Here is a 25,579-nt window from a genome sequence, read left to right on the forward strand (position 1 = left end):
ATTTCCTTCAAAAATTGGTCCTGTGCCATTTGTATGTGAGCGCACATGTAAAACATAAAAAGGGTGTGTTCTGTTATTAATGGTGGTCAATAGCCCCTCACACTGTGAAAAAATATTGGACCGATAATCTACAATAGAGTCCTCAATCCGTGAAATTAATAAAGATGCATACTGACTATCAGTGATAATATTAATGGGTATGTCACTATATATTTGGAGAGCTTGGATTATAGCTTCCAGTTCGTTCTGTTGAGTAGAGGTGTAGGGTGTGTTAACTATATATATCTCTTGGGAGGCCGAATTATAAATAGATGCCTTGTGATGTTTCGTGGCATCTGTAAAAATGTTAGGCCCTTCTACTGGGTTTGGGGAGTACCTTTTCACTGGTGCTGGGGCCCACTGTAATAATTCTTTGAATAGGAAAGTCGAATTTGGTTTCATCTGGGCCCAGTGGAGTATAGTGTCCCAAGAAACATGATTCTGAGCTAACTCTTCTACATCCTTAGTGGTGAGTGTAGCATAAAGAATTGGCTGTTTTTGGTATATGTGGGTGGCTCTTCTTACTGCCTCTAGTGCTAACCGTCCTAGAAATTCCCACTTGTTTAGTAAACTGCTTCCTGTTTTACTTAAATATACCCACTCTAGGGGCTTCTCTTTTTGGTGTATGACCGCATAGGGAGGTGTGGTGGAGATAATAGATACCTCCAGATCTCCTCCTGGATCCCACCGAAATGTGGTGGACTCTAAAAATTGTTTTTTTATTGCCTCTATGGCCTTGGCTGCTTCAGGAGTCAATGTTCGTGGGGAATTTAAAGCAGAGTCTCCTGTCAATAGTGAATATAAAGGTTGCATGAGAGGTAAAGGTATAGGCACCTTTGATCTTATCCATTGGATAGCTCCTACTAGTTTCTGAGCATCATTGAGTGTTTGGATCTTCATATCCCATTTTGGGGGTTCCGGCCGAATGATGGTGCCCTGTATCTGATATCCCAAATATTTGTAATTGGGTCCTCTCTGTATCTTTTCAGGAGCAATAACTAATCCTAGTCCTAAAAGGTTCCTTTCTACTGCTTGGAAACACTTCTCCAGTTCCTTGAGCTGAGGTGCAGCTATAAGGATGTCATCCATATAATGGATGATTTTGCATTGGTATTGCTGTCTGGGGCTTTCTAAGGCTTGATTAACATACCACTGGCAGATGGTGGGGCTGCAACTCATACCTTGGGGCAATACCTTCCACTGATACCTCTTTGCAGGTCCTTCGTTATTGGGGTGAGGTATTGTAAAAGCAAACCGAGGACAATCTACTTTGTTTAAAGGAATGGAAAAAAAACAATCCTGAATATCAATGATTATAAGTGACCAACCCTCCGGGATGGCATTAGGAGAAGGGAGACCTGGTTGCAGGGCTCCCATAGGCATGAGAGACTGATTTACCTTCCTTAGATCTGTAAGGAACCTGAATTTCCCGGATTTTTCTTTATAACAAACACAGGAGCATTCCAGGGTGACTTTGATGGTTCTATATTTCCTTTTTCTAATTGCTCCTTAACCAATAGTTGTAGAGCCTGGAGTTTTTCTGGAGTCAGGGGCCGTTGCTCCACCCAAATCGGGGTGTCTGACTTCCAATTCAAGGGTGGGGACTCCAGTGCAACTGCAATGGCCCTTACTAAAAATTTGATAACCTCATCCCGAGGCGGCTCATAATGTCCCTGCCCCAGATGTTAAAACTAAGTCCTGGAATCACCAACGGCCATACGGTCCCTTGACGATCCTCTCCCTCCCACTTTACTGGGTGCATTGTCTCTAAGGTATTTTGGCACCCTCCTATTCCCCACACTGGTCTCTGGCTTTCTTTAAGCTTCCAGTGCCGGGGTACTGAGCGACCGCTAAGGCAGGTCCTATCCGCTCCAGTATCAAGGAGGCCAGTCATGGGAATTCCATTAAGCCAGATTGTACACTCAGGTCTATTCTGTCCTATTTCCTTTAGTAACTGGATTTGAACTGAGTGCTTTAAAGGAAGGGCAATAGCTATGGGAAGCTGATTGTCTATATGAGCTGGCTCGGCTACCACATTGGAGCATGGAAGTGCTGTGGTGCCGGTGGGATAAACTCCTGTATATATAACTACGGGTGCATGAGAGGGGTTCTGTAATATCAGGGATTCCTCCTGTATGGGGTCTCTCAGGGGGATCATGGCAAACTGATGAGCTGCAAGCTGGCACTTCTCTAAGCTGTAAAGGTGTTGCATTCCTTCCTCTGGCCCCATAATCTCCTGTATTCTCCCTCCAAGGGGCCGTCCCGATTCTCTGCCAAAGGGTACGCTTTCGGGGCCCTCGAGGGGCCCCTCACCCCGTTTCCCGACTTCCTACATTGTTTAGCTAAGTGACCTGGCTTTCCACATGAAAAACAAGGGTCCTGGCCCCTCCCTGTACTTATTTCTTTCCTACACTCTTTCTTAAGGTGTCCCGGTTTTCCGCAGTTAAAACATTTTTTCTCCAAAGAGATATTACTTAAGGCGGCGGCCAGGTACTTCCCTTGCACCTGTGCCAAGTAGACCTGACTTCCTACCCTTTCACATCTCTGTATCATTTCTTCAACAGATGCATTCTTTGGCAGTCCCAGCATTGCCTTTTTGCAGTCATGATTACAATTCTGCCGCAGCAATGTCCTCAACACTATCTCTGTCCCTTGGTTTTCCTCTCCCATATCTCGACCTACTGCCTCCTGCAGCCTGGCCACAAAATTAGTAAATGGCTCATTGTTTCCTTGCGTAATCCTAGTCATGGGAAACTCTCTCTCTTTCTTAGAGGCTATAACCTTCCAGGCGGCAATAGCCATTCCGGCAATCAAAACATAATCGGAGGCTGAGTACTGTAATTGATTTCCTGTAGCCTCAAACTGCCCTGTTCCTGTAAATTGCTGATAAGCCTGGGGGGCCTGAGCCCCTAGCCCACCGGTAGTGCTCTTTACCCTCTGAGAAAATTCTGATACCCAAATCACATTCTGCCCAGGGGTAAGGCAGGCTCTAGTTAAGCTCTTCCAGTCATTAGGAGTCAGAACGAACTGACCACTGAGAGTTTCAAGCATGGCTATGACAAAGGGTGAATTAGGGCCGTGCTTGGTACAAGCCTCTTTAAGAGTCGCCACTCTCTTCCACTCTATAGGTATGTGGCTCCTCCGAACCCCACCGGGGACACTGGGGTCCGCTATTTCTAACACAGGAAATGTCCCTACATCTTCTCCATTCTCTATAGCCTTTCTTATTCCTTTTTCCAAACTGGACTGTGGCCCTGAACTGTCTGACCAATGGAGCAGGTTATAAGGAGGCGCGGAGGGAAGGCACGGCGTATTCTCCCCTGCCTCGCCTTTTCCATCCGCTAGATGGAGCTCCGGGTCTATTTTTTCTTTATGCTCCTTAACTTTCCGCTTAACTTTCTGCTTACCTGGGTCCTCCGTCCCTCCCGTGTTCTCCCCTCCCCTCTCTCCGCTTCCACTCTCATTCCAATCCCGCCCTGGCCTCTCCGGCCCTTCCTTACAAAATTCTCGGAGGTCGTTTAACTCTATTGTGACCCCCGCCTCCCTGCCTTCCCTGTGAAGTGTCTCAGCCCAGACCTCCTGTTCCTCTGGCTTTATTACTGGCAATTGATTCCTCATCCCTGCCCTTTTCCCAGGGGTTTGGGAAGCTTCTCTCCACTTTCTCTCCTTCCGAATCTAGGATTCGGGACTCGCTTCTTTCACAGCCCCTTCCGGGTGTACCCCAAAAGCACCCAGGATTATCTACGCTCCCAGTCCCTGTTTGGGTGCCAACTGCCAAGCCTACAGGCCTGTATTGGGCTACCCGAATCTTTCTTACCTGTCCCAGGTCTTCGGTTGGCCAAACCGGATAAACGTATGAGAGAAAGGTCGTTCCAGAGTCAAACAGGGGTTGAGCTTTATTTCAGGGTCTAGTTACAAATGCAGGGAGATCTTCCTTAGGAGGAAGAGGGGGAGATCTCCTAAGGAGGCTAAGCTTAAGGGATTGGAAGTAGAAGTACAAACGGGGAGAGAGGGGGAGGGGAGAGAGGAAAGAAAAGAAGCGGAGCCCTACTTTTCTCTTTGGCTCCACACGTGCTAAGAGAGAGCTTTCTGGCTTCCTCAATCCTACTTAATCTTCAGCCACACAGTTTGCATCTCAATACCATGCTGTTAGGTAACTAGGTGTGCTCCAATCCGGGACGACCTCAAGGGCAGGGAGACTCCACCCATCAGGTATCTCCAGGGGAGAGGCGGAAATACCCGAGCTAGCCGAGCTAGCTCAGTCTGACCTTCTCGAACCCCCACTGTTCATGGAGGGCCTCGTAAGACTCTAAGATTTAGAAGTCCCACTTTTACCTGCCCGAGACTGTCCACACGGAATTGAGCTTCCAGTCCCAACACCATTCAACTATCAAAATGATCTTCCTTGCACAGTGCACGTAGAGCACATGGTAGGCTCTTAGCAAATAAGACTTGACATACCCAGGCTTATACCTCTAGATCAGAGATATTTGAAGGGGTCAAATAAATAAAATTGTAGCCCAACATCCCTTCTGGAGACTAGAAGAGAGATTGTCCCAGACTTAACTGTTCTGAACTTTGCCTGCCCTCCCCATAGACATCATGCTAGCAGTACAGGAAATGAGCCTTTTCCTATCTTCAGAAGTGACCCAGATGATCAAATCTACCCAAGCCACTCATGACTTGTATCTATATATTCATCTATACAACTTCCTGCCAAGTCCCCTATTTCTTACAAAGATATTGTCCCCATTTTACAGCAGAGGTTAAATGACCTCAGAGTGTCATAGCTACTATACAACACCTCCTCTAATAAAAGGCATTACCTATGCTGTTTGTTATCAGAGCATGACAAACATAAGTTGATTCTAAAAATATCCTGCCAATAGTACTGTGTCAGGGGCCTTTATTCCTGATGTGCCACGTATAGAACAAGGACATTTATGAAGTGGCCCTGTCATGACATGATTGGCCCAAAATGGGAAAATTCTTTGTTTTTGAACCACTCTCAAGTTCCTCTCCAAGTCATCCTCTTCCAATCAATGCTCCCCTGGCATCTTCCTGGCATCTCCGCTCCTTCCTCGTACTGCTACCTCTAGAGCTGGGCACAGAGAATATAACCACGTATTATCATTAAATGTTCTCTAGACTCCTTCCCAAATGCAAATTCCCATGGAAGTATAATGGAAGCATTAAATCATGAGGAAGCAGCGTTTACTAAACTTTTGGTCTCACTGTCTGATTTCTTTTCAGCCCAAAAAGCTGGAGTACAATAATTTACATAGATTTTCAAGGGCTATCCTGAAATTGTGGCTTCTGGGTAATTTTTTTTTGCCAGGGTGCTTTCATCAAGCATCACAGTTTTCATGGGAAACCAGATTCCTTGTACCATCTACCATTTGCTGTCTGGGTTTAACCCCATCTATAATTTGACTCTAAACATACCTTTCCTCCCTCTTTCCCATGAGTACTACTAAGTACTTTAAGATGTCACAGATGGGCTTGGATATGCTGAGTCTCACATGGGGCCTTGGTCCAAAAATCTTTCCTCCATTCAGGTGTCCTGATGGTGAAAATGTCACCACCTGTGAGTCATCAAAGTGATGAAAGATTCTTTTTCCTTTCACTTGGGAGTCCAGGGGAAAGGGGAGAAAAAGCAGAGGACTTGGAAGAAGGGAGGGAATGAGAGCACTGAGATGGAGGTTGGGGGAGAGAAATGGTAAAAGGGAAAAAGTTACAGAAAAGAGCAAAGAAGACTTCACTGAGAATTTTACCAAGGGTGCTACTAAGTACTTTTGTCATAGTTGTTCTTCAATTTTTTCAGTGGTATCCGACTCTTAGTGACCCCATTTGGGGTTTTCTTGGCAGAGATATTGGAGTGGTTTGCCATTTTCTTCTCCATCTCATTTTACAGATGAAGAAACTAAGGCAAACAGGGTCAATTCATTTGCTCAGGGTCATACAGCTATGTCTGAGTCCTTATTAGAATGGAAGAAGATGAGCCTTCCTAATTCCAGTGTGCCACCTCATTGCCCCTGCTCAGTGCCCATGGTACTTCATCTTTTCTGTGCCATGGACCTCTCTAGTAGTCTAGGGAAGCTATGGACTCCTTCTCAGAAAAATATTTTTAAATGCATAAAAATATGATACAAAAGAAACCAGCTTTGTTGGAATATAGCTATTAAAATATACTTATACATATATACACATACATGTAACCAATAAATGAAGTTTCCAAAGTCAGCTGACTCTTAGTCCCCCTACTGTGGCACTATAAGCCTTCATAATGATCCTGGTCTTTATAAACTAGAAAATCATACTTAAATATGTAATATTAATATAAAATTAATCCTTCAGCTTCTAAATACAGGCTTGTTCCCTGTTGCAGTAGTCCATGCTTGAATGAAATGTAAATTAGGATTGTCATTCCTTGCAGTGAACGTAGCAGGTGATAGCGTTTCAAGGTACATTTCTCTTCCTCCTTAAAAAAAACTACCAGTTGTCTCCAAGAAGATAATTTATGGAGTGATGTGAAGGGCAAACATTTTATTTTAAACTTTAAGGAGCTTATTCAGGAATAATTTTAGCCAAGGTTGTTCTGAGACTTAAAGTAAAAAAAAAAGAAAAGAAAAAGCAATTTGTTTAGTGCTAGACCAGAAGATGGTAGATGCTTATGGTGCTAATGTGACCTTTGTTCCTCACTCCCGACTTTCATCTCCTGTACTTTACTGTTGGTAGGATGTGTATTTTCATTGTATTCCTCACAGAAAGGGGTAGCGTGGCATTGTGAAAAGCAGGGCTTCTCCACCTTTTCTGTGCCATGGACCCCTCTAGCAGCCTAGTGAAGATATGGACTTCTCAGAAAAATATTTCTAAATGCATAAAAATATGATACAAAAGAAACCAGTTTTGTTGGAATATAGCTATTAAAATATACTTATACATATATACTCATATATGTACACATGCATGTGTCTGTGTATATATGAGTACATATATGTGTATATATGTATGTATGTATATAATATGTACATCTACATATATCTATATATCCCCAGACACACACACACCAAGTCCAAAGATCCCATGTTAAGAACCCCTGGCAATAAATAGAGAGCTAGGTATGAAACAAGAAAGACCTGTGACCTACACTGACTGTGGGATCCTGGGCAAATCCTCTAGTTCTCTGTCTAGCTCTATATAATATTAATATAAAATTAATCCCAGTTCTCTGTCTAGCTCTGTAAATTGAAAAGAGGGCTCTGATCTTCACTGATAGAAGAAATTCCTCACTGGAAACTCCCTAAGCCAATGAAATCACAGACACAGCCCCTCCCTCTATCCCAAATACTGCTTCTTTTATAGCAAATAATACCCTAAGTACTTTGGAAGATCTGTGATGTCATCATGAGTGACACGTTTATTTATCCTCAGAGTTTCACATGAGGAGAGTGTTTCCAGGCATAAGGAAGGTTATGGAAGAGCTCATTGATGTCCTTGTTTTTTGATCTCTGATATCAACTGTTGTAGAATTCAATGATTTTAATTTCTAGACTGATTTTTTTTTATTGCATTCTGAATGGGAAAGAAGAATCACATATTAACATCTTCCATTAATAAATCAGAGTCAGAGTGAGATTGTTTATAGAATTGTGAATTTAGAATCAAAGGCACATGAGAACCCATCTGGTTTCACGCTCTTATTTTACAGATGAGGAATTGAAGCCAGGGAAGGTATGATTTGCTCAAAGTCTCATAGGTTATTGCCTTCTTCCCATAGTGTAACTAGGTATGGAAAAGTGGATTGGAAGGGTACATAAACTTTCAGACACACTTTTAAGACCTAAAAGAAAATAAGAAGTTGGGGAAAAAGTAACCCCAAGTAATTAGCTTCTGTTTTTTCTTGTGAGTAGGTGAGGGCCCGCTGCTGGGAAGGTGTTCATTAGTAAGTTAGTGCTACAAAGTGTGCTTGCCAGCATGGTAAAGAATGTTTATCTTTGCTTTCAAATAATGTTGACTGGCTTATGAATAATGATGAGGACATGAAGGAAGAAATTTTTAAATTTAAATTCACACATTTATTAAAGTTCAAGTTGTTAATGACTTCGTTTTGACTTGCCATAGATTTTTTCTTTTGCAGTGATCATATTGGCTTAGCCTAAAGAAAAGCATGGTGAAAAAGTTCATTCGTGAGTGGTTTGTTAACTCCCTGATTCCAATCTTCTTTAGGTCTTTGTTGATAATTTCCTTTCAGATAATTAAAAAATGTATTATTTTCCATTAAAGGTATTGGGTGAATACCTTTATTAGTACAGCCATATGATAATACTTGGGGCACCTGGGTAGAGCAGTGGATACAGTACTGATCCTGGAGTCAGGAAGACTCATTTTCCTGAGTTCAAATCCAGCCCCAGACACTTAGTAGCTGTGTGACTGACTGCTTGTTTCTTCATCTGTAAAATGAGCTGGAGAAGGAAATCACTCCAATATCTTTGCCAAGAAAACCCCAAATGGGGTCATGAAAAGTTGGACATGACTGAAAAATGACTGAACTGAATGATAATACCTCACAATAATCTTCCGAGATACATAGGATAGAAATGATCTGATTTTACAGATGAAGAATATGGCCACAGAGAGTTTGTAAGTGACTTTCTTATGTTTACACAGAGGGGAAAGGCAGGGCCAGGCCTCTAGTTCAGTGGAAAGAATAGGGAATTAAGAATTCGATCTGGGTTCTAGATCTAGGTCTGTTGGCAGCTAGCTTTGTAACTTTGTACAAATCACTTAAGCAGGGGGTGGAAGTAATATTCTTTGCTTGTGCATAGAGTACTCTGGCTAGCTCCTTCCTTTCTAGGTTTATAGGACAGGAGGAAAGAAAGAACTCACTTGAGACAGACCATAACTCGCTTGAAGGTGGACTTTATAGTGTATTCTTTATAAACTCTTGGTTTGCTAAATGGGCAAAGATATTCTTCATACACACACACACCTGTTCTATATTCTATGCCTTGTTACTTTGAGGCTTGTAGGAGAAATGAACATTCCCAGGGGAGAATCAGAAATGATACACATTCAGATGTTCCTGGGGGGAGGACCATGGATAGCACCTGAGCCATTATTTAAATTATTGTTGAAACCCGTCCCCATTAGAATCAGTGTACATGAGCTCAGAATTGTGAATTGGAGTCGTGGACTACATTTAACTTCTCTCAGTTTTATCATTGGTAGAATGAGGAGATTGGACCAGGGTCATAGGATTTACAACTGGAAGGGAGAATGAAGAATTAGGAGATCGTAAAAGTGAGTTACTCATGGCCACTCAAGTAATTAAGACAGAGGTGTTGAGACTTAGGTCTTCTGGCTTCAAATTCAAGTCTCTTGCCACTAACCCATTGAGGGTCTCTCAAAATTTTAGCTTTCACTTAAAATTCTACAGTTTTAGGATTTCTTGGTTGTCCTCAGCCTTTGCTCTTTCTGCTAGACAGTACTGACTTCTCTAGATGATATGGGCACTTATCCTTTTACTTTCAACCGTGTGTGTGTGTGTGTGTGTGTGTGTGTGTGTGTGTGTGTGTGTGTGTGTGTGTGTGTAGGTGTAGGTAGATAGTTTTCTAAATCCTACTTCTGGTGTATTGCTTAACATTTCACGATTTTTAAACTCTACAGTTGTTCTATTTCAGAAATAAAAGAAGCTTTACATGACTTCTAGACATATCTTTACTCTATTAATTCCATTCTGTTGGACTTCCTGTCTCTGTGCCTTTGCAAAGGCCAGTCCCCTGTGCTTGGAATGCTTTCCTTTCTTACTACCACCTTTTGTAACGTTTACTTCCATTCTAGGATGACCCAAGTGAAACCTCCTACAGTATGAGACTTTTCTTGATTTCCCCCCTCCCCACCTCCCAGGCTCTTAATAAATACTTGTTGGGTTGAATTGCACTCTTGGGTTTAAAACCATAGTTGATTTGTATTGTGTTTGCTTTATGTTCCAACCATTTCCTTTGTCCCATCCTTTACCGAGGCCTGTCTTCTAGAAGTGAACACTTACTTTAAACAGATTGACTGAATAAACAGCCCCAATGAAATTCAGACCCTCAGACATTTTCTGCTGTCTGACCTCTGTACATGCTAATTTATCCACTTTGTGATCTTGGGCTTCGGTATCAGTGCCTTGATATCACTACAGCACTAGAGGAGAGAAAGCTAACAGGAACTTCTCTCCCTCCCTCTCTCCCAAGAATGTGGCTATGAAAGGGAAGAATGAGTAATGGTTACTGGAATGGCTATTTTGTCCTACCTAATCTAAGGACTTTGTAAGGCCTAAGCGTACTTCAAAAATAAATAGGTGCATCAAAGTCTTAAACAGAAATATGAATAGAATTTCTAGACAGTGAAGAACCCCAGGGCCAAATGGACCTTTCAACTTGGTTAACAAAATACACACCTAAGCTTGGTCTTCCTGGAGCCTGCTTCCAAATCTCTCTCTGACTGATAAGTCTGGTTAGTGGTTAACACATCAACTTCAGGCAGTTGAGTTGTGAAGGGCCAGCTCATGTCTGGTATAAAGGGCCAGTGATTTCAAACTAAATGTGTATTGTTTTATTGTGAGGGGGTGTGTGTATGAGGAATGGAGGGTGGTCGTAGTTCCATTTCCCTGTTTGCTTTTGGGGATTGTTTTAAACTTTCACCCAGAAGCAAAAGCCCGATGGTGTGTTTGTAGAGAGCTTAAGTGACCACAGTCATGAAACAGGCAGAAATGATTTAGTGCAGATCACCAGGCAGGCCTCCTTAGCATTTGCATTTCCAACAAGTACTGTGTTGTCTCCAGGTTTTTTGAGAAAAAAAAAAAAAAGGAATCTGTGAGCAATTGTAACAAAACCGAACTCTGAAACTGAGGAAAAGAATATTGTTTTGGAATCATCATCTGAAACATTTTGGGCTCATGACGTGTGGACCTGGAATGTCACATGTGGCATAGCTCATTTAAAGTTTATTATTTTAACCTTTGGACTCTTTGTTTCAGATGAATATGATTCTGCACCTTGAACAGCCACCTCAGCCTTTCTGGCCAGTTATCCACAGGGCCAGTGCCAGTTACATGGTGAGCATGGGGAAACCAAAGCTGGGATGGCTAGAAGACCCTTCTGTTACTTCACTGCCCTGTCAAACCCAGTAGGCTAAGGGTAGGGGTATTCACAGACTGAAGCTCAGCACTGGGTAATTGAAAGCATTTCCAGGAACACTGAGAAGGAAAGCTGGCCATGTTCTGGGCTGAAGTAAAATATCATGTCACTCATTCATGAAGAACAGTCCCATGAAGCAGTGGAAACAATGTCCTTAGAGTCCAACAGAAGCGTTTAGCATTTCTACTGACAGAACATAAAGCCTGTGGTTACTAAGTGTGAAATCCTCATTAAAATTCCTCCCAAAATCAGCTGAAAACAGATCCCACACTCGTTACAGTGCCGATACGCCCCATGTTTATATAGAAAAGAAATTTGCCCACTGGTTTCTTGTCTTCTGTACTAAAGCCATCTTAATTTCCCATGCCAAGACTGACTTCTTCCAAGGGAAAAGTATTAATTATTTGTAATCCAAGCCTGGATCCTCGACACCCAGAACCTCTTTTCATGTTTGCATGAGTGAGGTGGGCCACTTGTACACTAGGATTAAGCAGAAGTGGTTTATACATGTCAGGGCCCTTAGGGGAAGAACTAGAAGTTTGGGGCAGAGGAAGGGGATGTGTTACTGGGAAGAATTCTGTACTTAAAATAGAGTTAGAGAGTATGACTTTGCTCCTTAAGGAGAATAGGCATCTGCCACCTGTCATTCAAAATTAGCTTGCCAACAATGATTCTGTAAATCACAGAAAACTCTCATGTTATGGGGTAACCTTGATTATCCAAAAAGCCTCCCTTGACTCCTTATTCTGTCCTATTCAGCTACAGTTCCATCTCTCTCATCACTTGCTTTGCTAACCTTCTTGAAAAAGTTCTTCACACCTAATGCTTTCACTGCCTCACTGGCTACTCTGTTCTCAGACTATTGCCATTAGGTTTCTTCAGTTCCAGGGAAACGACTTTAAGGTCACCACCAACCTCCTAAGATCTTGTTTCAGATTTATTTATGTGCTGTGATTTCTCTGCAGATTTTGACGCTGTTCCCTGCCTACTGCTGAATGCCCCCTTCTCCCTGAAGAGATACCACACTCTTCTGAATGTTCTTCTGCCTCTCTTGTCAATCCCTTCTCTGTCTCTTCTGCTAGCCCTGTGTCCTCTTCATGACCTTTAAATGGTCATGGTTCCCAATGGACCATCTCTGGCTCTCTTGTTTTGCCTCTGCATCTCTTTTGTTAGTATCTCATTCATTCCTCTGGCTTCCATTGCCCCCTCCAGGAAAGGACTCCTAAGCCCTGACATTTCTTCAGAGCTCTAGATGCTTGTTTCCAGTATCCTGAAGGACACCCCTTTTTGGATGTCTGTTGTAATCCCATTCCAGGATCAGCTCATGTTTAACCTCCTACAGTATAGAAATGTAGATTAGTATAGAAAAGTGGAAGTGAGGGTGCCATACATGTGGAATGTCCCATGTACTTTCACATGAAGATGCTATATAATTATTTTTACTTTTTATTTTTAATTTTTATTTCTTTTTAAATTCTAAATTATATTTAATTTTAATTTTTACTTACTATTTTTGCTTTGTTGCAAGAAGCCTTTTTTGAAGTGGAAGTCATCTGCAGATGCATATCAATAAAATAAAATGAACCCCCCTCCCTAATTTCCACCTCTGAAAAAAAATTATGTCAGCCGTATCTCTCATGTGTACCCTCTTCTTTCTGTTATAACTTCTGCTGTAGTTGTACAATTGATTTCTCACAGGTCTTCCTACTTTTATACTCTTTCTCTTATTCTAGATTGCATACTGCTCACAGAACAGTATCCTTTATTAGGCTTAAATCTGGACAAGTCATGCCTCCACTCAAGAATTTTCAGTTGCTCCCTATTGTCTACTGAATAAAGTTCAGAATGTCTCTGCCTGACATTCAAGGCCCTTCTCAACCTTGTGCCCCTCTATCTTAAATGTAAAATGAGGGAGTGGAGTAGATGACCTCTGAAGTTCTTTCTAGCTCTAGAAGTGTATATGATTTGGTGTCTTCTGAGGTCTCTTTCACTTAGGTTAGATGATCCTATGATCTTTAAAATCCCCCTTCCCATTATTTCCTTTCCATATACTTTGTGTTCCAGCCAAACTTTGCAAATCCCTGCCCCCACCCTTCTCTGCCCCACTTTGCATCCTCAGTCTTCCATGTCTTTATTCAGTTATCAATTCCTGGAATGTGTGCTCCTCATCAGTTCCTACCCATCTGGAATTCATGTTCTACATCAGTTCCTACCGATCCTTTAATGTCCATTGGAAATGGTACCTTCCCCAGGAAACCTACCCTTATCACCTACCCTCACTCCTGAGTTGATAGCCATCATCTTCCCCATCACATTAAACACTTTTTTTGTAATCCTATAAAGCACAAATGATGTAATATTGTTAGCTAAACCTATCAATGCTGGTGTCTTATCCCTTTATTAGACAAGTTTCTTGAAGTTGGGGATGGTTTTATCTGAACTTTGTATTTTTCCCAGAACCTAGCCCAGTGTTCTGTACACAGTAGGCACTTAATAAATGTTTATTGTATTATCAAATGATCACCATTTTCCTCATTGGATCATTAATTTTCAGGGAAGTTTCAACAAGAGGCCTCTAATTCCTGCACTCTTTGGAATTGAGAGGTACTTTTTACCTGTGTGATGCTGGGAGAGTCATTTAACCTCCTGGTTTCAGTTTCATCATCTGTAAAATGAGGGTGTTGGCCTCTAAGGTTCCTTCCAGCTCTAAATATCTTATCCTGGCAATCCTCTCTCTAGCATATGTGGAATGCTGCTGAATAGGCAAGTGGGTCACTGACATCACAGAGCCTTGAATGTAGGGGTAGCATCCCAAGATATCCCTCTGATCTAGAAGCATTTTCGTATCTTTACATTTTGCCAGATCATTTGCTATTTGTGAAGTTATAATGCAGTTGAGCTTACATACCGGGATAAACTATCAGGTTCTCTGATATGGGGATGGCAGAGTGGAGATGCTGTAAATCTTCAAAGGAAAAGTCCTGCCCACAGTTATGAACAGAGAGGGACAAACAATTCCTTTTCTTCTTGCTTGGATGAAAAGCTCTCTCTGTACAAACTCCAGGACCCCCAAGAGACAGGATTGCTAGATGTTCCTAGGTATCCTGGGGTGGGGGGGTAGTGTGAGACTCTCCAACTGGGTTGCTCATGACTTGCCTGGCTCTGAAAGACGCAAAGGAAATGGGTGGAGCTAGAAGTTACTGGAGTGCCACTAAGGTTGTTAGTGGCAATCCTTTGGGAAAGACTCTGGAAGAGGTCAGAGAAACACCTTCTTCTCCATGTTCAGTAAGAGTGCAACTTCTTGCCTATAGGGAAAAATGGATTCATCCTTTTCTAAATTAAACAATATATAGTCACAGAAAAACAGAATAGTATAGAAGGTTATGCTTTTGAAGAATAATCCTTTCATTCCCAGTCTGTGTAGTACTATGCCCTTCCCTCCCCTTCCCTTCCATTTTCCCCTTCCCTTCCTTTTCCTCTCCTCCCTTCCCCTCCCCTCCCCTCTCCTTCCCTTCCATTCCCTTCCCCCCTCTTCCTTTCCCCTCTCTCTCTCTCTCTCTCTTTCTCTGTCTGTCTGTCTCTCTCTCTCTCACACACACACACACACAAACACACACAAACACACACACACAGAGTCTAGCACATCCTAAATGCTTACTAATTGATTGATTCTAGATTACAATGTTGAAAGCTGCCAAAGAAGAGTGAGGCTCTCTACAGTACTACAGAATAGCTGTCCTTTAAACATCTCATTTGCTCCTGGGAAACCCTTGTTCTCACACCGAGGCTTTTGTCATTGTTTCCCATAAGTCAAAAGGTCAAATTCAGTGCAATAGAAACAAGTGGTCTTGGAATGAAACCATCTAAGTGGTCACTTGAAGATGTTCCTGAATCCCTAAGATGATGGATGCTCTTACCTGTGAGAACAACTCTCCACATAGCCTTCTGAAATAAACACAGATCTTTGTTTCTTTCTGCATATGGTATACTCTGAAAGAGAGTTTTCAGATTGTTGGATACCATTAGAATGAAAACAAATATTTAGAGAAGAAAACTTTGTGCATTGTTTATATAGACATCCCCAGGGGTGCCTAGAAAAGCTAGTGTAAAGGAATATTAAATTTTAGGATTAAAACGTCCTTCAAGTTAAGAATTATCATTGTTATGTATAAAGGGACCGTAGGTGTGTGACTCTACTATGATCCAAAGAGCAGGATGTTTCCCTGAGGAGCTTACTAGCTAAAGCAAATAAGCAAAACAGGAGATGATAGTATTTTATATTGTTTTGCAAATAGCATCTTTCATCCACAGTGCTCTAGTAATATATTCAGATGAACTCTGTGGGCTTCCTCATTTCCCCAGGAGAAGTCAGAGGCTAGTCTAATGTGTCTTCTTAGATAAATAGAGAAACCAAAGCAGACATGGAAATGATACCAACTAAGTGAACATCTGTCCGGCATCAATGCTGGTGTATACACTGACTTCAAACTCCTAGTTACCTATGCCAGTCTTATTCCATAGGAACAAGATGGCACTGCCAATGGACGTGTGTGTGTGTGTGTGTGTGTGTGTGTGTGTGTGTAGAACTACCTTCTGTATGTAATATGTAAGTGCTTGGATAAAGAAGGGAAAGGGACACCCCAAGGAGTTAAAATGGATGGCATCATTGGGGCAGGTGGGACTCCTCTTGGAGGAAAAGGCAGTAGTGTCTGTGACTTCAGTTGTGGCTTTCTGTGTGTCTATGCACGTACATCTACAAAGTGGATTTGTTTCTTTTACTCCTTTAGACAATTTACTATATTCCCTTGCCAAACTTGAATAGTAATGGTATTGCATAAATGTTTCTCTCTAAGAACTGGAAAAACCCCTCCAAACAAAACTAGTCTTGCTCTCTGATGCAGACTGCACTCACTTTACTAACTTGGAAACATGAACTATTGTTATCAGCCTAAACTCCACCCTTTACTCCCCAAGTTGTTCAGGGAAACGTTTATATGTTCGTTGTTGTTCTATCTTTGAAGTCAACATCCTTCTGTAAAAGCTGATCTGACATTAAGTGGTTAAATGGATTCCGGATGCTAGTAAGTGGGCTTGCCAAATCAGGAAGAGCACAGCCAATGGGAGCTCAAGTTCGTGGCAGAGAAAACTCTAAATTCTTCCATTTCTAATATGTATATATATATATATGTATAGGTATGTATGTAGATATATGCAAGCACATATATATGCACAGATATAGATATAATTTTCCCCTCAATTACATGTTAAAGCAATTTTCTAACATTTGTTTGTTTTTTTTTTTAAAGTTTTGAGTTCCAAATTCTGTCTGTCCTTCCCTCCCTTCTCTCCCCTTTCCCTGAGATGGTAAGCAAGCAGATATAGGTTATACATGTGCAATCATGTAAAACAGTTCCATATGAGTCATTTTGTACAAGAAGACTTGAATATAAGAAAAAGAATGAATGAAAGAAAGCAGAAAATAGCCTGCTTCAGTCTGTTTTCAAACAATATAGGTTCTTTCTTTGGAGGCAGATAGCAAGCTTCATCATTAGTTCTTTGGGATTGTCTTGGATTGCTGTATTGCCGAGAATAGCTAAGTCATTTACAATTCTTCATTGAACAGTGTTGCTGTTACTGTGTACAATATTCTCCTGGTACTGTTCACTTCACCGTGCATCAGTTCATGTAAGTCTTTTCAGGCTTTTCCAAAATCATCTTGCTTGTCATTTTTTAGAGCAGGGAACTTTTAACAAATGGGAAAAACACATTCACTTACTTCTTCTACTGGCTTGATTGGAAAGTCTGGCTCCATTTTGTAAAGCTCGGTGAAAAGGCAATCCTTTTTAACTGTAGAAACACTTCATAACTCATGTCCTTATAAAAGTGCCCTTTCTGATGGAATGATTTCGTATTTTAGACCTCTATAACACATGCAGGGAGGTGAGGCCTCTTTCCCAAAGGAACGGCCCCATAAGGTGTGTTGCAGGAAGAGTTATAAGTCCAGCCAGGAACTCAGGGATTGTTCTAAGAAAGATTGGCTCTTAACTTCTCTAGAGACAGGAAACCCACATTTCCCCATTTTGTCCTAACTCAAACCTCAGGTGTTTCTAGAATGTCAGAACAGCTGGTTAAAAAGGTGAAAAGAGTTTTTCACTTTATTCTTTCTCATGGTTTTATTTTCTTTTGATCTGTTTCTTCTTCCACAACTACGATGAATATGTTTTTCATGACAGCACATCAAGCTGACTACCATCTTCAGAAGAGGGGAGGGAGAAAAATTTGGTACTCAAAAGTCTTGCAAAAATGAAAGTTAAAAAATGTTCTCGATATGTAATTGGGGAAAAATAAAATAATACTAAAAAATAACAAAAAGTGAAAGGAAGGTCCACTTTAGGTACTCTTTTTGGGGGAGAGGGAGTGGTTTCCAGTCTGTCAGATTTCTCCCCTTGATTGATTGAACTGAGTGCATGTTTCTGTGAGCTTCTAGGCCCAACTTGAATGCTAAATCTCCTTGCTGCTGCTGGATGACAGTCTGTTTGCACAATAGCACAATTAAAAAAATACTTCTCATGGCTGCAAATGCTTTTATGCATTTCATCCTTTTTTTAAACCTCAATATCAGCGCAGTCACTAAAGTGAAAAGCCAAAATTTTCCAAATTCTTCCTTTTTTTTGACTTTTCGCAAAGCTTTTTGTGCTTATTATGATAAGATGTATGTGACAAGCTTTAACCTTAGTCATGCATTTATGAATGGTTGTATGCATACAAATTAAAGTAAACAGTACAGTTGATTATCATTGAATTGTGGATTCACAGCTGGAAGGGGCCTCAGAGATCAACTACCAGGGATCCTGAGTTCTCTTCACTTAAAAAAATTGATAAATATATTTCAATATATTTGATTTCCTTTGCGATTCTAAATACATTTTACTCATTTAAAAATATTATTCTGAGAAGGAGGCCATGGGCTTTGTCAGTTTACAAAACGGGTCCATCATATAAAAAAGTCTAAGATCTTGTCCAATCTTCCCATTTTGCAGATGAGGAAAATGAGGTCCAGAGAGTCTGAGTGACAAGTTCAAGGTCACACATCTAATAAGTGACTGAGATAGGGACTTGTATCCAAATGTTTTTTGTTGTGAAGTTTGGAACTTTTAAAAATTGTACCACATTCCAATTACTTTACAGCTGTCCTTGGACCATTCCTTATTTTGTCTTAAAGACTGATATAGAAATGAATGTTTATATTCTGGATTGATTTCAAAATTAGGTGCTAAGGGTATCTGCTATTTTTTCTTTTCTTTTTTAAATTTTATTGATATATGTAGCTTTTGTGTCATTTATATTTCCCAATGAATTCCTCCACTCAATCCTATCCAGAGAACAGTCTAATAATAATAACTTAACAGAAAAGTATTAAGGAGGGTGATTCAAATCCACTCTCTGACACTTATTAGCTGTGTGACCCTGAGCAAGTCACTTAATCTCTGTTTGCCTTAATCCGGTGGAGAAAAAAATGGCAAACCACTATAGAGTCTTTGAAAAGAAAATCCCCTGGACAGTATGGTTCATACAGTCATGAAGACTTGGACACGATTGAGTGACAGAATAATAGCAATAAAATAAAGGAGAAAATTTTAAAACATTCTATAAACAATGTACTAAAAAAGTCTTGATGTTGACTACAGTGTCCCACACCTGAGGCCCCCCATTTCTGTAAAGGGTGTGTGTTTGTCATCATCTCACAGCTTTTCTTTGGAGCCAAGTTTGCTCCTTCTAATTTCACTGCATTCAGTTTTGATTGTCTTAAAAATGGTTACTTATTCAGTGAGAGTTGGCATATATTTTGTTGTTGTTGGGACTTGTGCTTTCGTGACTATGGTGAAATTCCAGTGTGGATGCACCTTCCACCTACTTGTGAAACAATTCATCTATGACGTATGAGCTCAGACAAGTTAAGAAATTTGCCTTTGGTTACACGGTCAGTGTGTGTCATAGCTAGGACTTCTACTTAGGTCTTCCTAACTCTTTGGTTTATCCACTAGGTCATGGTTCCTCTAGATTTTGCCTTTATGCACATTTAACATTAGATGTATATGACAATCATAAGATTTAGAGTTAACAGAGAACATCGTTTTACAGATGAGGAAACTGAGGCATGTAGAAATGAAATGACTTATAGTCATATGAGTAGTAAGTGTTAGAATTAGAATTCCAACCCAAATTCTATTGCCCTAAATTCGTAGACTTGTAAATTCCTTGGCTTGTAAGGTACTATTTTCGTTTTTCATTTCGTGTTTCCCAGAGTTGAAGTCTGTTGGCCTGGCTGAAGAGTGATGTGCAGAGGCTTACCCGGTGACTTTCTGCCCTGCGCTTCTTTCTTTTGCTCCTACATTTTTAGCTTCATAACCATCAAATTGATATCTGGCATTCCAAGGAGAAAAATAACCATGGAAATGGTCAATTGAGAATAACTGACTTCCTCATCAATCATGTTCTCAAATGGTGCGTATTGAAGCACAGCATTGGGGAACCCAACACCCAAATTCTGGAAGCTGAGAGGGCCAGAGAAAGGCATCTTAATTCCTCTCTATAAATTCATGCAGAGTGGAAGAGGCAGATGAGATCTGATATTATACCAGCTCAGAATTCATTTTCTCCATATCAGAAAAACATGTTTCATGGCTCATATTAGAATTCCAGACCATACTGATGGAAAATAGCTCAGAGGAATCACCCCCAGCCACATTTTCTTTGACTGAGCACAAAATTCACTAAGCACAAAAACCATGTAGTGAGTTTTAACATTTTTCTAAGGAACCATCACAAAAAACACCATTACAGAGAAGGGGGAAAAATACCAGTCTGCAAATGTTTCCTTGAAATCTGGCCTTTTCCACCTTGTTATACAGTGAAATCAATATCAACTCCCAGATTGGTTGACCTGTTCATGAGCCTGAAACTTGAATGAAAAAAAGAGAAAAATTTCCCCCATGATAGATTCTTTCCCTTCCCGCAGATGTAGCTAGTGGGGAAAATCTGTTTCCTGAAAAGAACTTCAGAGTTCACTAGATAATGTCATTTTGAGAAGGGGCATACGTGGCCTACCTCACCACTCCTTAATCTTCTTAGATTTTTCACAAAGAAATCACATTAATCAAATCTGCTTTCTGTTTGATGAAAGGTGCTGTCTGAATAGTTCACGACTTAGGGTGAAATTGAATATGGGAGAAAAAAATCCCATTTTGAAATAATACCAAGACTTCAAGTTATTCAGTATTGCTGGAGTCTTACTTTAGGCCAGCCAGTCTAGCACCGTTTAGTGAATATACCCCGTTACCCTTCCTGATCATTTCAAGAGGTGTTTTTAAAATATTCAGGGCACAAAGAATTAAAATCGCCTGTTATTTACAAATAAATATTTGCTTTGTGGCATTCTTTAAAATTTTTTTTCTCCAATTACATGTTAAAACAATTCTTAACCTTTTTCTTTTTTAAATTTTGAGTTCCAAATTATATAGCTTCCTCCCTCTCTTCTCTTTCCGCTCCCTGAAAGAACAAGTAATATGATATAGGTTATAAATGTGCAATTATGTAAAACATTTCCAGATTAGGTATTTTGTCCAAGAAGACTCTAACAAAATAAGAAAGAAAGAGAAAAGTATGCTTCAGTCTGTATTCAGACAACATCAGTTCTTTCTCTGGAGGAAGATAGCATGCTTCATCATGAGTCTTTTGGGATTGCCTTGGATTATTGTATTACTGAAAATAACGAAGTCATTTACAGTTCTTCATTGAACAATATTGCTGTTACCGTTACAACATTCTCCTGGTTCTGCTCACTTCACTTTGCATCAGTCCACCTAAGTCTTTCCAGGTTTTTCTGAAATCATTCTGTTCATCATTTCTTATAGCACAATAATATTCCATTGCTTTGTGGCACTCTTATGGGGCCCAAACAAGCAGTGGGAAGATGTTTCCATTCCCAAAGAGTCAGTGGTTACTGATTTAAGGGCTTCTCCAAATAAATAGGCTCTTAGACTTAGAGTATGACCATAGAACAATACCCTCATTTACGCTGATGAAGAAATTGAAGTCAAGGGATGTTAGTTATTTGCCAGTGAGAAAATTAGGGGGAAAATAGGGGAAAAAAGATGGGAAAACCATGGTCTTCGGAGTCAGTCCATTTCATTTTTACACAGCTCTGATCATCGTGATCATTAGATAGTTAAATAATAACATTAAGAATAATTTTTTTTCCTGGCTGCTTCTAGTTCCACCTTCTGGTGCCGAGGAGAACTAATGTGATATTTCTTCCACATGACAGCTCTCTCCATACTTGAAGATAGCTATCATGGCCTTATCGAACAAATTTAAAAAAGAGAGTGCCATCCTTCAAAGTTGTCCCATTGGGCAGTTATAACCTTATTCTAAGGAGAATACCATTGCTCAGATTGTTTTTGAAGCTCTTCTGTTGGAATTATCTTCAGAACTTGTGGGACCTTCTTCTGAATACTGTTCCTAGTGGCAAATCATCCTCCCTTGAGGATGGTAAGCTGCTTGTGAGAAGGCATTCCTGGCCTTTATATCCTCAATGTTCAGCTCAGTGCCTGTCACTTAGGAGGGACTTAATTAAGAAGGGACTTAATTAAGAGTTGTAGATCTATTAAATTGATTTTTGGAGACAGGCATATCACTTGGAACCAAGTCAGATAAATAAGGTGGATAGCCAAGCTGGCAAACGCTGTGGGGTTTTTACAAAACAAAGTTTGACCCAACATATTGGAAAAGACTTTTCATCTGGTGAGGAAAGAATTCCAAAAGAGGAAATCCCCCCCAAAACATTTAATTTCACTTGTTTCCTTTTTGTCTCCCCTCCCCTCCCCTCCTCTCCTCTCCTCTCCTTTCTTCTCCTCTTCTCTGCCTCTTTTCTCTCTTTCTCTTTCTTTCTCCCTCCCTCTCTGTTACTCTCCTCTATTTGTCTTTCTATCACCTATCTGTATGTTTCTATATCTGTATATCTATCTATCCATCCATCTAAACAAAGGAAGCATCACAGGAATAAGTGTAACTTTTTAAAAAATTAATTAATTAATTTTTAGTTTTCAACATTCATTACCACAAGATTTTGAGTTCCAAATTATTCTCCCCATCTCTCCCCTCCCCCCATCCCAAGACACCATACATTCTAATTCACCCTTCCCCCAATCTGCCCTCTCTTCTATCATACCCCCCTCCCTTCCTTTATCCCCACCTTCTATCTTTTCTTGTAGGACCAGATAGATTTCTATGCTCCATTACCTGTATTTCTTATTTCCCAGTTGCATTGAAAAACAATTCCCAACATTTGTTCCTAAAACTTTGAGTTCCGACTTCTCTCCCTTCTTCCCTCCCTATGCATCTCCACTGAGAAGGTGGGCCATTCAATATAGGCTATACTTGTGTAGTTATGCAAAAGACTTCCATAATAGTCATGTTGTGAAAAACTAATATATTTCCCTCCATCCTATCCTCCCCTCCATTTATCTATTTTTTCTTTTGACCTTGTAACTTCCCAAAAGTGTTTACTTCTAATTTCTCCCTCCTCCCATTTGCTCTCCCTTCTATCATGCCCCTACACCCAATTTATCCCCTTCTCCCTTACTTTCCTGTAGAGGAAGATAAATTTTCATACCAAATTGAGTGTGCATGTTAGTCCCTCCTTGAGCCAAATGTGATGAGAGTATGCTTTCACTTTTTCCCTCTGGCCTCCCCTCTTTTCCCCTCCATTGAAAAAACTTTTTCTTGCCTCTTTGATAAGAGATGGTCATTGATTGATCATTTTTCCCCCTGAAGTATTATACTCAGTTTTGTTGGGTAGGTGATTCTTGGTTTTAATCCTAGTTCTTTTGACTTCTGGAATATCATATTCCACGCCCTTCAATCACTAAAGGTAGAAGTTGCTACATCTTGTGTTATCCTGATTGTATTTCCACAATACTCAAATTGTTTCTTTCTGACTGCTTGAAATATTTTCTCCTTAACTTGGGAACTCTGGATTTTGGCTACAATATTCCTAGGAGTTTTTCTTTTCAGATCTCTTTCAGGAGGTGATTGGTAGATTCTTTCAATATTTATTTTGTCCTCTGTTTCTAGTATATCAGGGCAGTTTTCCTTGATAATTTCATGAAAGATGATGTCTAGGCTCTTTTTTTGACCATGGCTTTTAGGTAGGCCCATAATTTTTAAATTGTCTCTCCTGGATCTATTTTCTGGTTCAGTTATTTTTCCAATGAGATATTTCACACTGTCTTCTATTTTTTCATTCTTTTGTAATTTCTTGGTTTCTCATAAAGTTATTAGTTTCTGTCTGCTCCATTCTTATTTTTAAAGAACTATTTTCTTCAGTGAGCTTTTGAACCTCCTTTTCCATTTGGCTAATTCTGTTTTTGAAAGCATTCTTCTCCTTGTGGCTTTTAGGGCCTCTTTTACCATCTGAGTTAGTCTATTTTTAAAGGTGTTATTTTCTTCAGCATTTTTTTGGGTCTCCTTTAGCAAGTTGTTGATTCACTTTTCATAATTTTCTTGCATCATTCTCATTTCTCTTCCCAATTTTTCCTCCACCTCTCTTACTTGTTTTTCAAAATCCTTTTTAAGCTCTTCCATGAGCTGAGATCATTGCATATTTATTTGGGAGATTTTGGATGCAGAAGTCTTGACTTTTATGTCTTCCTCTGATGGTATGCATTGTTCTTCCTCATCCAAAAGTATGGAAGAAAATACCTGTTCACCAAGAAAGTAAACTTCTAGAGTCTTATTTTTTTCCCCTTTTTGGGCATTTTCCCAGGCTGTTACTTGACTTTTGAGTCCTTTGTCAATTGGAGGGTATATTCTAGGGACTTGTAAATTCTCAGTTCCTCCAAGGTGGCACAATCAAGGGAGAGGAGTTACTCCTCTCCTGGACTGTGCACTGGTCTGGGAGCAACCCCAGGCTTTTCTGTCCAGGATCATCTTCAAAGTCTCCACCAGCTCCACCACATCAGCACTCTTCCTCACCCCAGGGTCGCCATTCAGGGCTGAGATCCAGATCAGCCACTCAGTTCCCCTATGGGCTTTTAGTTCGAGGACTACAAAAATGTCTACAAAAATTTGCTGCCACCTGGGACTGGGGCTAGATTGTGTTTCCTTCTCACCCAGGTGAAAGAGCTTTCTCATTGACCTTTGAAGCTGCCTTTGGCGTTTGTGGGTTGAGCAATCTGGGAACCATAGCTGCTGCCAGGGATTCCACCCCCTGAGACCTTCTCTGGTCCTGTCCCTGCCTTGCCAAGCAGCCAAGGCTAGGCTGCACTCCTCTCTGAGTCTGGTGTGATAGACCTTTCCTGTCAGCCTTCCAGGCTGCCTTGGGATGGAAATCTCTTTCACTCTGTTGTTCTGTGGCTTCTGTTACTCTAGAATTTGTTTAGGGTCATTTTTTACAGGTATTTTATGGGCTATGCAGGGAGAGCTAGAGTAGGTGTGTCTTTCTATTCTGCTGTATTGACTGTACCTCAAATGTAACCTTTTAAGAGGAGTATTTTGAAAGACAATCCTTCTGAGACAATTCAATTCAATTCAACAAGAATTTATTGAGGGGGGCGGAGCCAAGATGGCGTAGTAGAAAGACGCACATACACATAGCTCCGAACCCACAACCCATAGAACAACTACAAAGAAGTAACTCACGGCGAATTCTCCACCCAGAGGCCACAGAACATTGGAGCGAGGGAGATTTCTGTTCCGGAGAGACCTGCAAACCTCTCGTAAAAGGTCCTTCGTGCTGCGGACTGGGCGCCGGGACTGGGAGCTGAGTACAGCCCTGCCGTGGCCGCGGCGAGAGGAACAGATCCAAGCGGGCTTCAGGGACGGGATCTCCAGCAGCCGCACAAGTACCTCCACCCACAGGTGACGGGGGTCTGTGAGAGATTCCCTTTGGCGGGTCGAGGGGGGAGTGGGGTGCCCCCATGGCTCGGGCCCCCTCGGGAGACAGAGGCTGGGGGGCAGCGGCAGACCAGGGCTCTCCAAGCGGGCAGGAGCCTGGATCCATTGTTGAAGGTCTGTGCATAAACTCCCTGAGGGAACTGAGCCTGAGAGGCAGCCCTGCCCTCAACTGAGCATCTGAATTTAATCTCACACTGAATAGCAGCCCTGCCCCCACCCAAAGCCCTGAGGCTGGAAGCAGCATTTGAATCTCAGACCCCAAACACTGGCTGGGAGGATCAGGAGGTGAGGTGGGTGTGAGGAAAATATTCAGAGGTCAAGTCACTGGCTGGGAAAATGCCCAGAAAAGGGAAAAGAAATAAGACTATAGAAGGTTACTTTCTTGGTGAACAGGCATT

The 25,579-nt window shown here is 41.0% G+C and overlaps 1 protein-coding gene and 1 long non-coding RNA gene across 6 annotated transcripts in view; one reads left to right on the plus strand and one right to left on the minus strand.

Moving 5' to 3' along the window:
- Positions 1-25,579, plus strand: part of LOC140530919 (uncharacterized) — a 949,813-nt gene that overhangs the window by 132,010 nt on the left and 792,224 nt on the right. The window lies entirely within an intron of this gene.
- The window catches only part of LOC140530916 (A-kinase anchor protein 9-like), a 52,464-nt gene that overhangs the window by 7,792 nt on the left and 19,093 nt on the right, over positions 1-25,579 (minus strand). The window contains exons 3-4 of one of the 2 annotated variants that reach the window (XM_072650052.1): positions 15,143-15,215; positions 13,711-14,530 (exon numbers count right to left, since the gene is read on the minus strand). In XM_072650052.1, coding sequence (XP_072506153.1) covers positions 14,508-14,530; positions 15,143-15,215 — 96 coding nt within the window. In that variant the 3' untranslated portion in view covers positions 13,711-14,507. Of the gene's footprint in view, positions 1-13,710; positions 14,531-15,142; positions 15,216-25,579 lie in introns of those variants that run through there. The other variant, XM_072650051.1, reaches the window with a different exon arrangement.

Source organism: Notamacropus eugenii, chromosome 3 (assembly GCF_028372415.1).
Source record: "Notamacropus eugenii isolate mMacEug1 chromosome 3, mMacEug1.pri_v2, whole genome shotgun sequence".
NCBI classification, from domain to species: Eukaryota; Metazoa; Chordata; class Mammalia; order Diprotodontia; family Macropodidae; genus Notamacropus; species Notamacropus eugenii.